This window comes from Gopherus flavomarginatus, chromosome 5 (genome assembly GCF_025201925.1).
Source record: "Gopherus flavomarginatus isolate rGopFla2 chromosome 5, rGopFla2.mat.asm, whole genome shotgun sequence".
Lineage (NCBI taxonomy): Eukaryota > Metazoa > Chordata > Testudines > Testudinidae > Gopherus > Gopherus flavomarginatus.
This window is the reverse complement of record NC_066621.1, coordinates 68,003,467-68,021,917: the sequence shown is the minus strand read 5'-3', so window position 1 is coordinate 68,021,917 and position 18,451 is coordinate 68,003,467. Positions and strand designations below refer to the sequence as shown.

The following is an 18,451-nucleotide window of genomic DNA, read 5'->3' as shown; positions in this document are numbered from 1 at the left end:
CTTTAATAGATTTTGAACCCTGTTCTCCAGAGATTAAAAGCTAATACAGTATCCCACTGCAGAATCTAGACTCCTGAAACAATTTCATGTCTCTCTGTTTAATTATAGTCCTAATCAGAGATGTGTGCAGGAAGTGTTTGGGTTGGAATCTGAATTAAGTATCTGGGTCAAAATCCTGGCTTCTTTGTCAATGACAAAAGTCCCATTGATTTCAGTGGAGCCAGGATTTCACCCATGGTATAGTTCAAGATTTGGGTTCAAGGCTAGGATTTACAGTGATGCCGAAACCTTGAACACTGTCCTCTCATGATTTAGGTGGTGGAAATATCAGCCTGAGAAGAAATAAAAATGTAGCTATTTTTGCAGGATTCTGATCAAATCTATACTGGAAAAAAGGCTCCTAACTGGAATCAAAGAAGAAGGGGTGAATTTGATCACCAAGATTTTGAAGAAATTTGGATCTGAAGTTCCACTTTTGGACTAACTCTAATGCTAGTTCTTACCTTTGCATATGCTGTCCTTCAAATATGAAGCTGAATCATGGTCATGCTTACATGGGCATGCAGTGGGGGGAAGAATAAGGACTCATCTACATTGCATTACCTGGATACGGGTCGTCCAGAATCATGAGCTGTTCTCCTATGTTGTTCCCCTATATTGCTTGGAGCAACTAGTGATGGGAAGTTAGTATAACCATGGCTCTGCCCTGCAACGTGCCAGCCAGGGCCAACTTTGGGCCGATTCGCCCGATTCCTGGGAATCGGGCCCCGCGCCTTAGGCACCTTTTTAAATATTTTTTTATCTTACCCCGGGTCCCTGGCTGCGGTCTGCTCCGGGGTCTTCCGTGGTCCCGCTCCCTTGAGCAAAGCGCAGGTGGGAGCGCGGCAAGCCCTGTGGCCCAGCTCTCCCAGCTGGAGCTCCGGCCGGAGCGCGGCAACTCTCGCAGCCCCAGCTGGAGCCCCGGTCAGAGCGCGGCAAGCCCCGCGGCCCTGCTCTCCTGGCTGGAGCTCTGGCCAGAGCGTGGCAAGCCCCGCGGCCCCGGCTGGAGCTCCGCTCTCCAGGCTGGAGCTCTGGGCCCTTTAAATAGCCTCCAGAGCCCTGGGGTAGCAAGGGGCTCCGGGGGCTATTTAAAGGGCCAGGGCTCCAGCTGCCTCTGCCACCTCCATCCTTTAAATAGCCGCCGGAGCCCCGCCACCCCCATGAATTCCCCAGGGCTCCCGCAGCTATTTAAAAGGTCCAGGGTGGGGTAGAAGCTGGGGAGCCCTGGGCCCTTTAAATAGCCCCCAAAGCCCTTGGATAGCAAGGGGCTTGGGGGCTATTTAAAGGGCTGGGGCTCCAGCTGCCTCTGCTGCACCCTCTGCCCTGCCCACACCAGCCCTGCTCTCCCTGCCTGCAGCCAGCTCTGCACCCTGTGCCCACAGCCTGCCCCTGCCAAACCCCCTGACCTGTCTCCAGTCAACCCCTGACACGCACCCCTGTGGCCCTGCCCAAAGCCAGCCAGCCCCCCACACACTGCTGCCTGCACCAGCCCTGCACACCCTGCCCTGTCTCCAGCCAACCCCTGCTGCACCCCCCTGCCTGAAGCCAGCCAGCCAGTCTCACACTCCTCTGTCTCTAGCACTGCCAACCCCTGCTGCACCCCCATACATCCCTGCCTGAAGCCAGCCCACCCCACACACCCCCTTTCTCCAACCAGCCCCGCACCCCTTGCCCTGCCTGCAGCCAGACCCTACCTCCAGTCAGCCCCTGCCCTGCCTCCAACCAGCCCCATGTCCACTGCTGTCCTGCAGTTCCAGGGCAGTAACCCTGCACACCTGCTTCAATGAGGGGGGCAGGGAGCAGCTGGGACCCACACATGTGCACACACCCAGGGAGTGGCGGGTACCCACACATGTGAAACAGGTGTCATTAATAACCAATCAACAGCATGTATGATGCAATGTACATAATATATAATTTTATTATTTATATAGTTATGGAAAGTAAATAATACATGAAAGAAATGAAAGGCTTTTTTTTTCCACTTTTTTTTTTAAGTCATCCCTGCCAGGGCCCCGCCGAAAATGTTCGAATTGGGCCCTGCACTTCCTAAAGCCGGCCTTGGTGCCAGCTAACTCTGATGGTCAGCAACACACAAGGAGGGAAAGAATGTGCTGCACAGCTCAAAGGGATCTAACAATTCACTTTGCAGGGGCAATTGGGAATTCTGGGAAGAAGCCTGTAACAGGCTGTGCCTACCAAGCAGAATTTAGCTCATAATTAAATCTGTTGGAGAACAAATTTCAAATATACTTTTGAATAAGAACATGAACTATGTAGGTTAGAAGTGTAACCCTAGAGTGCATCTCTTGATGATTCTTTATGTGAACACAGATATCTTACATAATAGCCTGAACACTTTCCAAAAATTATAATAGCAAACCATTGGCACCATCATAACCAGTCAGAACACTAAACACTTGGCTAAATTTTGTTCTCAAAAGTACTTGTGAAATTCCACTCTTTTTTGGCAGAGCAATGCACTTAACCCACTTACAGCTCTAGGCTCTAGTTTCGAAAATGTGGCTTTGGCATGGACGTGACAAGCTGTAGCTCTGGAGAAAATTACTGTGACCAGTAGGATGTTGGTAGAGGCAGAAGGGTCTTGGAAGAAGACAAAGGGTGTGAATATTGGCCTTAAAAAGATGCTTTAACAGCAGAGATGATCTGGAGAGAAGACAGAGAAGTCTGAAGAGGAACCTGAGAGAAAGAACCTTGAATACTTGGAAGAGAGAGAGAAACCTAATCCCGGGAAACAGCCAGCCAACGTGATTAAAAGTTGGATTTATATGTTTTTGATTTTATGACAAGGTTTACAGTAATAGTATAGTTGACTTCACTGGAGCTTTAACAAGTTACATCAGGTGAAGATCTGCCCTTATATTTGTAATTAGAAAGGTTTTTATGTGTGATGATGGATAATTTCTTATAAGACTACTGAATTTTATTTTCTAACTGTCTAAGCAAGAATACTCTTAAATCTTTACCACACATCCCTGATTAGCTTTAATCTTTGGCTAAATTACTATAAGAAAGACAATAATGTGTTTAAATAAGAGCAAACAGAGTACCATTGAGCCTCATAAAGCTGTCTCAGTGAATGTTAGCAACAATGTCATCTGTTAAATAGTACAAAAGTAGTAGAAATTACATTCGCATCAGACAGAACTACCCAACAAACTGACCCATATTTATCAAGCCTGACCTATGATCATCACTGAACAAGATCTAGATATCTACAGTAAGTGTCTGCCTATGTTTAGTTACAGCTATCTTGTGACTCTTATTCTGACCAACAAATCTGTGTTAGTCTCTGCCTATCTCATAGCTGGACCCCATGCCACCCCCACCAAAGGCCAAAGTAGTAGGTTGTTAGCTTTGGCTGAAAGGGACAGTGTAAAGCTACAATAAATGACTTTACAACAGCAAGGAATATTAACTTAGGCTCTTACACAATACTGACTGAAGTCAATGGAAAGGCTACCATTGACTTCAGTGAGTGTTGGTGTAGGCTCTTAAGCTTCTTTTGGTAAGAACAATTTTCCACTGGTTTGCTCAATAATTAATTTTCTTTTTGGTGTACTATGTGTCTGCTTCAGGTGAAGGCTTTTTGTGTGTGTATGTTCAACATTAGGCTCTTTTCCACCTAATAAAGATTTTCTTCCCAAATTAGTGACAGTCTTTATGCATTAAAAATGATGGTAACTTGTCTTCAGAAGCACAACAAGCAAATCTGATTGTACGGCTCATGGAGTAGCACTTTCAAAGAACTTGGGATACCTGTGAAGATTATGGTGTGTGAAATGTTTTGCCTGCCACTTTTTTTTCTGTCGCTGTTCATTTCTGCAAGGAACCAGTGCAGAAGCTCAGAACATGATTTATTTTTAGATCATTCCTGATAAAAAAGTGGACTTTAGAACATTACAGAAACAAGTATCTTTAGAAACAAGTTTAATTATGATTCTTCATCAATTCAATGTAAATTACTTCACCTATAGACATATGCTAAAGCTATTTTTCCTACTGAGGATTGTTCTCCAAATTACATATATGTATTTTAGAATTGATCCCTGCAACTATTCCCTTCAAACACAAAATCACTGCAGACAGCCTTTGCAAGAACAGGTTCTGAAAATTCATTCTAATTATCCAGTCCCTCAACAATGTGGACTAATTCTGAAAGCTATGGAATTTACATAGCCCATGGCCACAATACTTAATTATTTCCTTAGATATGGAGCACACATTGCCATGCACTTTTGAAAAGCAGTTACTGCATATGCATGCACAAGCACTGTAACAGATTTCCCAAGATCTGTGCATTGTATACAGGAGGTCAGCCATCAGAATGCAGCATTTCTGAAATGCATTTTATGTCACACCAGATTAATTGTGCAGAACAGTATGCCAGTAGATTGCAGTCAGCTTGAAACAAATACAGATAATTTGCTGATGACATTTTTTCACTGTTCTTCTGGAATCACTTGTTTACTGACAGCCAAAGCAATTCCTCCCTTCTGGGAAAAAAGAAAAGAGAATTTCAGTAAAACTTGCAATCAAATTAAAAGATTTTTGTTCAGAATAGGTATATTAAATAGGATAATGTTTAAAAAAATTATAGAGGCAGTTCCTTTAAGGTCTGATGTAAATTATGAAATCTAATTTTGTTTTCATAGCTCTGTGATAAAATTTTATCAATGTTATAAAAAAGGTCTTTACTAAGAATGACCGGAAATCTGAACTACCTGGTCATGCAATTAAAACACATTCCTCTACAGCAAAGTGTCAGACAAGCAAAGTTTAGCTGAAAATTGATCGATAAGTCTTCCTTTTACACTTGAGTGCACTCACTTTTTCTTCATAGGATAACAGGTTTTTTTAATGGTTTTTCCATTAACATCAGACTTTACTGTTAGCAAGAAAAAGGCAGACATAAAAAAAATAGAGACAGAAACAGTCAAGGAAAGCTTTAGTGATCTTTAATGATATGGTGCTAGAGATGGGTTTTGTTGTTGTTGTTTTTTTTAAACAGGTAACAACTTAAAAACTCTGGTCTTTTTCCAGCAGTGCAAAGTGGCAGTAAAAAGCAGTTTCACCAACTATCTTGGGTTTTTCCTTATGCTGGGGGAATCCCTGGGTGCCATAGAGATTATGCTCTGTGACATGAGCTGTATTTCCTGTACTGGGTCCAAGGTAATAGCAGAAGGAGACTCCATGTTTCTAAAAGTAAACTAGTTCTTTATTAAAAGAACTGTTTACAGAAATGCTGTAATTGCAGGTAGAATTCTAACCATGTACCCATAGACTGGTCTCCTGGCCTCCTCTACACTATTCCCTCCTGAAACTGGGTTCCTCCCTTCAAGTTCAATGCAGGTTGCATATAGTTGGACAGCTATTTTTTTAATTTGTGGGATGGAGAAAACAAAAACAAAACATTTTGCTAATTTTGCTGAGCAAAAAGATGCTTAATTTTGAGAACTCAAATAATTTTGGCAAACTTGATTGTCCTTTACCCCAAATCACACAATAGTCTCCCTTTTTTTAATTCAGAACACTACCATTGCCTATGGCAGAAGTCTGCAAAAGTGCACAGGTGAATAACTGCTTCTTCATCTTTATGGCAAAACGATGAAGAGCCCCATAAATCTGCTGAGCTTGGTCTGCATGCTCAGCTCTGTCTGTGAGTTTGATGCTGTGTCACTTAACTGTTATATTGGGTGCTTACTGTTCTCTTTGAATATTATTGTAAGCAGGAATGAAGCTAGGATTTTTGAAGACAAGAACTTCATTGGTGTCCCTGACTTACCTATATGTGACATCACCAGATAAAACAGCAGTAACCCAGTATGCTTATAGACAGATGTCAAATGGATCAAAACTGTGAGACCATATAATTTAATCCCTGATTTATGAAAGAGGAAAGAGTGTACTAAGGGACTAATTTATTATTATAAAACATTCAGACCTCTGTCTTGGGAGGTCACTTGGGAGGTCATTTGTTTGGTATGTTGGGCAGGCAAAAGTGGGTGCTAATCTGCATTAACAGCTCTGCCCTCATTCACTCCAAAATGCATGCCCCTTTTTACTGATTTTAATTTCCTTCTGTTCTAGGCTTACCTTTCCCCTAAATTGGTCACAGGTGTATGCAGAAGACTGAAAGGTAACATTGAAAGGTTGCCTTTCTCCTACATATGCAGTTGATATATTTAGTTTATTAAAATTCATAATCTCTTTCACATTAGTAAGATTTTTTTAATCTTTCCTTCAACATTTCTCCATACAATAACTTACCTGTGAATATAAGAATGCCTGGGACTTATCTCATGACTGGAAGGATTTTATAGCTTTCAAGAATACAGCATTACTTGTGGCTAACATTCTTTTTAAAAAACAAAATAGCTTTATTTAGTAAGTTCTTTTAGGAGAGCAATAAAAGATTGATTTATAAGCACATACTATTGTGTGTATTGGGGAGTATAAGGGGTTCAAAGAGCCAGATCCCTCACCATACTATAGGATATTTGCATCACTAAAGTGATTATAAAGCTTCCCTAAAGGTTCAGCAGGCACAAAAATTCTAGCTCCAATTCACTCCTTCCTGTTTCCTTCTCTGGCATATAGTTTGCAATTGGTAGGAATGGGTATGTCTGGTGAACCCTGGCCAGCGTTATTGCCCATATGAACCTTTACAAGCCAGTGCAAGTTAAGCGTGCCAGTGCTGAACTGGCGCTTGGAAGTCCAGGGGGATAAGGGAAATACAACCAGGGCTTTAGACTACCTTTGCCCCGTCTCCTCAGGTGTGTCAACCAGAAGCTCTTATGCAGCTTAGGAGCTGGACCAGAGAAGTCTCCTTAGTACCTTATTGTTTATATGTTAACTTGACGGAAGGCAGTAGAATAAGACTGCTTTAAGAAACACATGGAAAAATAAAATGAAACAAGGAAAGAAAAAGAACCATTCTGAGGGAAAGAGGCTTAAGTTGCCTTACATTTTGGATGGACAAATACACATTTCCATGAAACCCATTAATCTCCCTCCCCATATTATTACATATAATGCAAATTCAAGTTGAATTTAACATGCTACAGAAACTATGCAGTTTGCACAACCTTTTAAAAAGGCAGATTTTTATCATCAGCTGAAGGCAGTTCAATTAAAATTGGAGGCTTAACCACCCAAAAACCTACTGGAACTGTCTTGATGTGCATAATCCTAATTGAAAACTCAGTGCAGCTAAAACAAAACAAAGCAGCACAGCTACTTTTTCAGTTCTGCCTCTTATCTGTAGATGGTAACGTTGCAGTATATTCATAATGGGATTATAATGTGATTTTGAAGTGATCTTTAGGAGCTGACTAAGGCTAAATGAGGCCTGGATCCACCAAAACTGCAGAATGATTCCTCTTCCCTTCCTCAGACTCCTTGATCTTCATTCTTCTTTATCCCAAACACGGACTTTCCTCTCAGACCTCTTTCCCCTCCCTCACTTTCTTCCTGTCTCCTCTACCACCAATGGGCTATCTAATTTTGCTTTCAGTTTATTTAAGCTAATAAGGTTGCAGAGATGTAAGAGTGTGCAAAATTTGGCCCTTTCCGACCACTTGACCAAGGTTCCTAGTATACGGCCTTAGCAGATCTATTGTATCAGGAAGCAACCTCTTTTTAACCATAATCTTGGGGAAGGGGTACTTGTTTATGGATACAGAAGAAATGGATCTCATAAGAAATAAAAAAACTAGAGCATAAATGCCAAGAGTGAAGTATTTTGGTGTTTATATAGAGCATCCCATAAAGTTCTAATAATAATGAACCCCAGAAAGGAGACCCACAGAGAGCGAACATCTAAATGCTTGTTATACAGTAGTTACAAGCAATAATTTCTGTTCCACTTAGTTTATCAAACTGGACCTGAGTAGAAACAAACACTTTCTTATAAAATAAGAATCCACACAAAATTTCACTAAAAACTCAAAGTGAGGGTAAACTTTTTTGAGATTCTAAAAAGTCAGCTATTTCTTTTAACTTTAAAAACAATCGTGTGCCTCTTCACTGTTTTGGTCAATGGGTTTAAGGTATATTTAATACATCCAAAAAAGATAAGGGTGGTAGGTAATGGGATACAGAGCACTTCATCAACAGGTGTCTGGTTCAAAACTGGCTAAAGTCAAAGTAATTAATCTCACCAAATGGGGATGTGGTGACCTATATGAAATGAGTTGTTTGTCTCACTTCAGTTATTAAATGACAGTGTCTATATACAAAAATACCATCAACACAATTATTACTAAATGGCACCCTTGTTAGCCTTTTAGTAGAGATTCCATGAATTTAATTGACATATAGACTAAACTAATTCCTCCCCAACCCCAGCACACACCCTCTTTCTCCATATTATTTATTTAGGGCCTAATCCAAAACCCACTGAAATTACCAGAAAGACCCCCAAGACCTTGGATTGTAAACTCTTTGGGATGTGGACTGTTCTGTCACTGTGACTACATATGTACAATGCAGCTCCTATCTCATCTGAGCAATTATTGTAATACAATTCCTTCAACTCAGCAATAATGATAAGATATTTTAAGATTTAGGATGGAAACACATGGCACTTCTATTTCACCCTATAGAATCTGGGAGTTTGGACTGCATTGTATGGTACGTATGCAACATCAGTGACAGATTGAAATATGTTTGTTTCAGCTGTGCCAAACATGGGGTATACTTAATAGAGCTGGTCAAAATGTTTAAACTGTCAAATTTTTGATACCCCTCTGAACATTTCAAAGATTTTCATCAAAAATTTTCATGTTTTTTGATCAGCTCCAGTATCTAATATTCACACTGGTATTCATTGTTAATGCAAATTTGGTACCATATCTTTTATTGTTGTTCTGTTCTACTTTCTGACTGCAGTTGCTGCTATCATCATTTCCAATTGTCCAGTAGTCCCGTGCCTTGCTGAGTTGGAATTATAGCCAGCAGCAGCACCTCCTGGTCATTACTATTAGGAATTGATGTCTCAGAAATGATTTACTCATCCCAGGAAGAGACAAGTGATCTAGTGGGACTATCAGCAATTTATATAAATAAATAACATACTTGAAAACAGTAAATATGTGGGGAAAGGCGAATAATAAATCACAGAAAGAGAAGGGAGCTGGAAATGTGAAAAGAAAAAGCTGTTCAAATAAAAGGCATATTTAGACACTTCATTGCTAAAATCCACTGCAATTGTGATGTTGCCCCTTTAAACCAAAATTTCATAGTATAATGATCCACATTTTCTGTATGTACCTAGGACAGTTGGCAGTAGTCAAGAGGTTAAACCTTGCTCATTATTTCTTAAGTAATTTAAGTCTACATTCATTTTTCAAAAGATCTTTATCAAGTCTTTGAAAGAAAAGATAAGTAAAAATTCTAACTGACATCTCCTTAGTGTTATACCCTTTTTCCTGTAGGTGTGGTCACTCTAGCTTTTTCATTCTTTGATCTTTGAAGAAGAAACTATATATGTCTTTTATATCTTTTCCAGTCACCTAATATAGTTTTTTGACCAATTTCAGAGCTTAATAATGATGAATAAGGGCAAGATTATTGCTGAAAGGAACAGTGTTAAGTTCTATTTCTTTCTTACAGCAAATAACTTGGAACCAATTTGCCCTTTCGCAAAAGGATTTTTCTTGTATTTTAATTAAATTTGAAATTAACATTAATTGTTTGCTATGTTAGCATGCTACTGGCTTTTCCAATGCTCACCAATTGTGCTTGAGGTGTTGCACCAATTATTCATACGGTAGTTGTACACAAACAGACATCCTGGTCAACAGACATCAATACTAGAGATCTACAACCCCTGACTGACACCCCAAAAGCACAGACCACCCCCAAGCGGAAACGGAAAAAAACTTGAGCATGTCTGAGTTATATTCGAACTATGGCAAGAGAGTAGCTCCCAGGTACACAGGTCTGCTTTGTAAAGTGGTCACTACTTTGTTCAGTCAACGTGTGATTATGTTTTCCTTTTTCCTAACTGCATAATAGACATAGACATTACAGCAGCCATTTCACCTCTCATCATAATATTTTTACCAACTCATGCCACTTGTTGGTAATACACTTAGAACTTGATTTGGCAAAGCACTTAAGCATATGTTAGCTAAGACTACTCACAGAATCAATATAAATATGCATAAGTGCTTTCCTGGGTCTGTGCCTTAATTAGTATGGGGCAAATCACCGCACTTCACACCCAAATACCAGAACTTAGTGCCAGGTAGTTCAATGGGAAGGGTTGAAACAATCCTCCTCCAAGCACTGATGTTGTGTAAGGAGACCTGTGGCATTGCTACTACTTATGCTCTTAAGACTGTAGTAGCCTTTGCAGCTGCTTTGTCTTATCTCTGCCGGGTGCTGTAGAGGTTGATCTACATGGCAGTTGTTCTACAGTAACTCCTCACTTAATGTTGTAGTTATGTTCCCAAAAAATGCGACTTTAAGCAAAACAGTGTTAAGCAAATCCAGTTTCCCCATAAGAATTAATGTAAATGAGGGGGTTAGGTTCCAGGGAATTTTTTTCACCAGACACACACACTGTATAAATTTTAAACAAACAGTTTAATACTGGCACACAGTCATGATGATTGTGAAGCTTGGTTGAGGTGAAGGAGTCAGAGGGTGGGATATTTTCCAGGGAATGCCTTACTGCTAAATGATGAACTTGGAATTGGCTGAGCCCTCAAGGGTTAACTCTCACACTCTAAAAGGCAGCAGCAATGGAGGGAGGGGAGACAGCGCTAGAGACAGAGACACACACAGTGTGTGTGAGAGAGAGATGCGCATTTACCTATAAGTACACTGCCTTGTTAATTAGATCAGCTTGCTGAGACTGCAGCTGCAGCTGCTGCCAGCAAGCTCCCTCTGTCCTGAGCACTGTGGTGTCTCCCTCTGCTCCATGGAAGATGGGATAGCAGGGTGCAGGAGCAGGGGGGAAAGGGACACCCTGATATTAGTCCCCCTCTTCCTCCTCTCCTCCCGCACAGCAAGACGGGTCTCAGAGAGCAGTTCCAAGGCAGAAGGCAGGAGCAGCACATGGCAGTGTGGGGAGGGACAGCTGCAATTGCTAGTCTGCTGGGCAGCTGCTGCACAGGGAATTTAGGGGAGCAAGGAGCTGATAGGGGGAGCTGATGGGGGGCTGCCGGTCGACCCTGGTTCCAAGCCCCCACCAGCTAGCTGCAAGGGGTTGCTCTTCCTGCCAGCAGTGGACAAAGCAGGCGGCTGCCAAATGATGTCAGAAGGCAGCATTGCAAAATTTTAAACGAGCATGTTCCCTAATTGATCAGCAATGTAACAACAAAACAATGTTAACTGGGGTGACTTTAAGTGAGGAGTTACTGTACTAGCCTCATCCCTATACTCCCTGTACCTCTCCAACCACCTTTATTTTGTGGAAAATGCTAAAAACAACAGCAGTATTGCAGACTATGCATGAGCTCAGGAAATTCTGTCTCTCCAGTGCTTAAACAGAACTGACTGATTCTGCTGCCCCTGAGATTTTCCACAGGTGTTGGGAAAGTGGGAAGATTTTTCCCACTGCATCGTATGTGACAGTCTTCCTGAATTCAGAAAATAGCAACTAGTAGCAAATACTCAGCCAAAAATATATAAAACATTTATCAGTGGCTTGGCTAATTACACTGAGTGCTCTATCCAAAGGCTGGTGGGTAGCCTTTGTTGGCTTCAGCTTAGATGTCTAAATATCTTAGCTTACCTAGTTGTTGAGCTGGTAATGAGCACCAGTAGTAAGAGCCAGAAGTGAACTGGGAGTTTTGGCCTAAATTAGAAAATATTAGTCTCCATTAATATGTTGTGAAATTATTAAATGCTTTCATATTCTCAATCAAGGCATTGTTCATAACATGTAAAATAATTCTAAAATATTAATTAACAAATATTTAAATTAAAATATACCTTTACAGTTTAAAAAAGGAATGTTTTCAGAACAAAAGGGTATTCCTTCAGTGTACAGATATATGCTGATTTGTTATAATCAGAAAAGAGCATTGAAGCACTTTTGGTATTCAAGGAACAGAATAATTCCCCTTACAAATAATAACATGGACTTTATAAATTGATGTAAAAGGGAAAAAATAGGTTGAACACCAACCTTCACAATGATCCTTTAAATTATGGACAAATTTTACTCCCATTTACAGTAGTGTAAATAAGGAGTAACTCCATTGATGTCAATGGAATTCTAGAACTACAGCCATGCAAAATAAGAGTAAGAGAAGAATCAGGTCCTAGAGATTTTTTCTATTTTATATATATGAATGAGAACATTTTAATGAATTTCAAGTTGAGACAGACATACAGTACATGAAAAAGTTAGAGATAAATGTATGGATCCTCAGGCTTCAAATATTTAGGTTGGCCATAGAAGGGCAGGCGGTCACAAAAGAGGGTATTTCTCTTTTTCTTGAAAACATCTTGCAAGTGAACATTTTGGGGCTATCAAGTCCATGTTAATTATGAATAAGAAAACTGCTTAGACAAGTAAAGCATGAGATATGCAGGCAAACAGAGTTCTCTTGAGGATACAGTGTACAGTCTGGTCACTGGTCTGTCATTGCTGATTTACATTTGATTCACCTTAACGTTTCTGTAGCAGCAGGAAATACATTTTTCAGAGAAAGCTGTCAGGTTCAGGGATGTTGATACCATCCTAGCTTAATAATAAAATGGTTCTTGTTCATACAAAAATATTGAAATCTGATTTGTGGCCTATGTGGAGCTGATTCAAATTGATAAAAAACAAAAACCGGACATTACCAGGTTTATTAAAAATGTGAAGTGGTAGAATACATCTGACATAATCATGTAGTCAGGCAGCTATATGGGAGCCAATTACTACTAGATAGACCACATAAGTTTCAACCAAATGGAATATTTCCATAATTAAAAAAGCAAACATTTGGAAGAACAAGTACCGAATTTACTTGACAAGCACTGACAACAGTGACTATGAACTACTATAACTAACCTTGGGTGAGTCTATTCATTTATTAAAGTCTGTTATTCAAAGTTATCCTTTTGGTTAAATTTTGTATTTTGATTATGCTGTCTGTTTACTAGTTACAAATAGTAAATTTTACCAATTGATCTTGGGGACATTGTAAAGCTGGGTACAAAACCTCCCTATTTTTCTTTAATGAATATTGACAAACAATTGATGATTTTTTTAAGCATCTGCAAATTTAACTCAAGATAACATTTTACCACAGCAAACCAGCTACAGTAACTCCTCACTTAACGTCCTCCTCCTTAACGTTGTTTCAAGGTTACGTCGCTGTTCAATTAGGGAACATACTCGTTTAAAGTTGTGCAATGCTCCCTTATAATGTTGTTTGGCTGCCTGCTCTGTCCACTGCTTGTAAGATTCTTGGAAGAACAGCGACCTTACAAGGGAGCATTGCACAAGTTCCTCTTCCCTGCCTCCTCTCTCTCCCTCCCAGCGCTTCTACCACTGCCAAACAGAAGTCTGGCGGTGCTTAGGACTTTTGAGGGGGGTGGGGAATGAGTGGAGAAGTGCTGCCTCTCTGCTCCTCCCCCCACCCAGAAAGTCCTAAGCGTAAAGCGCTAGGAGGGAGGGGCAGGAGTGGGGAAACGCTGTGTCTCTGCTCCTCCCCTTCCCTCTCAGATTGGCAGCGCTTAGGACTTTGGGGGGAGGGGCGGAAGGAGTGTGGATGCAGTGTGCTCGGGAGAGGAAGTGGAGTGGGGGTGGGAAGAGGTGGGCCTGGAGTGGAGCGGGGACAGGAACAGGCAGGCCTGGAGCATTCCTGGCAAAGTCGGTGCCTGTTCTTTTCCGGGGAAGCTGCCGCTGATGCTGTGAAGGTGCTTCCTACTGTCCTTGCCTTCAGCGGGCTGTGCCTGTGTGGGGTAAGCCAGGCGCACTTCCCAACCAGTACTGTACAGCATATAATGCCTTTTGTCTGCCCCCCCCCCGCAATTTCTTTGGAACCTAACCCCCCTCACATTTACATTAAATCTTATGAGAAAATTGGATTAGTTTAACATAGTTTCACTTAAAGTTGCATTTTTCAGGAACATAACTACAACATTAAGTGAGGAGTTACTGTATCTCCCCAGGGCTGGCCTTACCATGAGGCAAAGTGAGGCAGCCACCTCAGGTACCAGACTGGGTGCGGGGGAGGCACCACTAGGACCCAGACTGCAGAAAATCGTGTCTGCTGCTGGTGCATATGTATTCTCTCTGCTCTGGATGCACAGAGATGGTGGAGTGCTGTGCTGGAGGAAGGAGGGCACAAGAGACATAACAGGCAGGCAGGCGAAAAGGTGAGAGGGAATAACAGAAAGCAGCAAGAGCTGCAGGGAGAGAGAGGAGGAGGAGCCTCTTATGTACCTCTCTAGCACCCCCAGGAGCCTGGACTGATTAACACCAGCTTCTCAGGGAGCTTCCTGTTTCCTGCTGCTTCCCTGAACCCACTTGAGAAGAACAGGCAGTCAACTGTAGTAGTAGGAGCCAGTTAGGCCCTTAAGACACTGACATCTTCCCTCACTCAGGCCCTGCTACCAGCCTGATTATTTGTCCCCTTCAACTGAGTGTTGAGAGCCACTATAGCTGGCACAGAATAGCAGTCATGAGTGAAAGAAGAAAACGCCCATCTGGGGCAGCATTCAGAAAAAGAAAGAAAGTAAAAGAAGCTTTTCTATCTAAGCATGAAGGAGCTCCCCTGAGATACATAGACACAAATGATCATCCAGTGAGGATGTGAGTCGTGAGGAGATGCCTGATCTTCCAGTTAGTCAGAGTGCAGGTGACCTGGCAGCTACTGCAGCATCCATATCTCCATCTCAAATGGATGTAACCATGCACATTCCTGAAGAAAAGTGTAGATCAGAGAAGAGTGTGGTGGAGATGCAAGAAACAGCTGCTGCTGAGTTTAGTTCCTTAAGTCTAGATGATCCAGGTCTGTAGACCCACTAGAGCAGTAGCCTGAGGGACTTCCTTGTACTGCATGGGCCACAGCCAGTGAAAAACTTCATCTTCCCCAAAGACAATGAAAGTAGAAGTTAAAAAATAAAATATATGGAGCTACACCTATCTCATAGAACTGGAAGGGACCCTGAAGGTCATTGAGTCCAGCCTCCTGCCTTCACTAGCATGTCACCAGAGAGCATTCCATAGGTGGAAAGAGCTTGAGATGTGACTAAGGTTAAAGGCCACCACAGATGATCAGCATCAAGAGAAGATTGCATCAGAGTCTCTTTACTGGCAAAATATTCTGAAAGGGCTTGTTGCCATTGTAAGAATGCTTGCTATCCAAAACCTAGCTCTGCGTGGCACTTCAGATCAGCTGTATGTGCCAAACAATGGAAACTTCCTTAAAATTGTGGAGCTGATGACTGAGTTTGATGCTGTACTCCAGGAGCATCTAAGAAGAGTCACCACCCAAGAAAAGTACACACGCCACTACCTTGGAAAAACAATTCAAAATGAGATCATACAGTTACTGGCAACAAAAGTCAAACAGAAGATTGTGGCAGATCTGAAAACAGCAAGATATTACTCTGTTATTCTGGACTGCACACCTGACATCAGCTATATGGAACAAATGGCTTTAATGGTATGTTTTGTACCAACAACAGAACCTAGTGAAAATATCCCTGCAATGGTGACTGTCAGAGAACACTTTCTAGAATTTATTGACATTGATGATACTACAGGAGTTGGTATGACAAAAGTGCTTCTTAAAAAGCTAAAAGATACGGGAATTGCGATAGCTGCCATGAGGTCAGGGCTATAATAATGGTGCCCATATGAGAGGAAAGAACAGAGGAGTGCAGACACGGACCCGAGAGTTAAACCCTCAAGCTTTTTTTGGCCCATGCAGTTCTTGTTCACTGAATTTGGTGGTCAGTGATGCAGCATCAGCTTCTAGTGAAACTGCTGAATTTTTTAATGTAATTCAAAGCCTCTATGTATTTTTCTCTGCATCAACTCACTGATGGCAAATTTTGAAGCAACATCTGGGAACATCCTCTCTGACACTGAAATCGCTGAGTGCCACACAATGGGAAAGTTGAGTGGAGGCAATAAAGTCTATCAAACACCAAATTGGGAAGATAGATGATGCCGCAGTTGCCATTACAAAGGATAATGCTATGACAGGAACTGTTCATGGGAGAATAGTGGCAGAGGGAAATGGAATCACCAGAAACATACATAACTTCACATTTCTGTGTGGCTTAGTGTTGTGGCATGACATACTGTTTTTGAAATAAATGTTGTAAGCTAGAGTCTCCGAGGTGTTGACCTTGATATATCTGGAGCAATGGAACAACTGGACAAAGCAAAGTCATACCTACAGCCTTACCGGTCAGATGAGGGATTTCAAAATGTTCTGAAGAGTGCACAGAAGTTGGCAGAGGAACTTCTCACTGAAGCTATTTTCCCACCCATTTAAGAATACAAGAGTCACCGAAGAAGACATTTTGATTATGAGGCACAGAATAACTGTAAGAGACCTCAAACAACAATTCAAAATTGAATTCTTTAACCAGATGCTAAATTGTGCAATATAGTCAGTTGAAGAACATTTCATGCAGCTCAAGAAACACAGCAGTATATTTGGGATGTTGTATGATATTCCAAAACTCCTCACTATACCTTGAAGAAGACCTTCACCAGCAATGCAGGGCACTAGAGACAGTGTTGACACCTGATGACACGCATGATATTGATGCGAGTGATTTAGGTGATGAACTGAAATCCCTTTCAAGATATCTTTCAGCAGGATCAACTCCAAAGGCTGTTCTTGGAATATATGTGCACAAATAAGATGACCACCCTCTTTCCAAATGCTTTTGTTGCTCTGTGCATACTTCTAACACTTCCTGTATCAGTTGCCAGTGGAGAACACAGCTTCTCCAAGCCGAAGTTAATAAAAACACATCTACACTCCACAATAAGACAGGAGAGGCTGGTCAGCCTTGCAACCATCTCAGTAGAGCATGAGCTGGCCCAGACTGTGGACCTTCAGCAGGAAGCAGTTCAAATCTTTGCAACCAAGAAGGCACGGAGAGCACCACTTTGATTATTCAAACAGATAAAAATGCCAATGTTTACTATGCAGACAAGAAAAGTTACATTTGCTGTCCAGGCGTTTGAAAGTTAAGTGTTACTTAAAATTTTTGAACAAGGCATTTTAAGTTGTTAGTTCTCCTTTATTGGGGTAAGTAGCAGAGCAGTACCATGAAAGGAGTAGAAGAGGAAGAAGGTAAAATTGAGAAATTTCAAAGTTTTGGCCCCAGCGAGGTCACATGGGGGCATCATTTGAGCTCCCCGGCCAAAATGTGGGCCGTCCCTGTATCTCCCCCCATCCCCGCCCAGTCCACTGAGTTGTATTTCCTTCAGAGACTGACTTTTCCTTTCACAGAAACCAGAAAAAACATCTGAAGTGAACCAACACATTTGTGTTTTCACACAGACTGGATTTTCTTTCTGATTATGGCTAGTGGAAGAGGAGAGTTGTTTGCCACAGCCCAGCTGATATTCACAATTGGGAGATAGTATCCTGTCACACTGTAGCAATTAACAATGGCTCGCTTGGAGGCTGCGGGGAAGAGAGAGGGGACAGAACAACTGACAGCCTTCTTCAGCACTTAGGGTGATAGACTGCGATATGGACCCAACCAGACTGTTACATATACATGGTTTGGTTTACCCAGCATTCTGCACACTGAACTCCCACTAAAGCGAATGGGAGTTTTAAGTGCAGATTGTTCGCTGGACCAGGCCCTAATTAGCTGGGCTGCAATTTAGCTCCAGATGAGACCAGAAAATAAGAGAGGAGAGGAATGAGGAACTATTGCTAATGATGTTTTGACTAGCTGCAGAACACTAATCCTAATTATTAGGATTCTGTATTTGCACACTTCAGTGTAAAAAAAATCATTTAAAAAAAAAAGAATTAGTCCAGTTAAATGCAAATTCCTATGCAGTTGCAGTTTCATATCTGGTTTTGAGAATTCAGCTGCCATATCCCTATAAACATTTATTTTAAATTGTTTCTTTGGTTCTTTCTTCTTTGATTGACAGCCTGTATCTAATTATAATTAAAATATTAAAGGCTGTTATGGAAAAGCAGTTAGAAGCTAACAATAGTCCTTATGATCTCTCCCAGCACAAATAACAACATCAGGGAAATCCTTAATCATGCTCAGCACAATCAGTCTCCTGAACTCACCACTAAAGGCCATACATGGGTACTTAGAACAGGGGGTGATAGGAAGAATTAATGTGGCATTCAGTTGAAGTGGGCTCTTTCATTTTCATGGAGCTGAATCAGGGTTATTGAGCTCAGTCACACAGAGACTACTTGGCAAAGATCTA

The 18,451-nt window shown here is 41.5% G+C and overlaps 1 protein-coding gene across 8 annotated transcripts in view; it reads right to left on the bottom strand.

The window, feature by feature from the left end:
- Window positions 1-3,435: 3,435 nt before the first annotated feature.
- DCDC1 (doublecortin domain containing 1) overlaps window positions 3,436-18,451 on the bottom strand; it is a 414,877-nt gene continuing 399,861 nt past the window's right edge. For 6 of the 8 annotated variants that reach the window (XM_050954983.1, XM_050954986.1, XM_050954988.1 and 3 more), the window contains 2 exons: window positions 11,807-11,869; window positions 3,436-4,556 (listed from right to left, as the gene is read on the bottom strand). In XM_050954983.1, coding sequence (XP_050810940.1) covers window positions 11,807-11,869 — 63 coding nt within the window. In that variant the 3' untranslated portion in view covers window positions 3,436-4,556. The remainder of the gene's footprint in view (window positions 4,557-11,806; window positions 11,870-18,451) is intronic. The other 2 variants (XM_050954987.1, XM_050954984.1) reach the window with 2 other exon arrangements.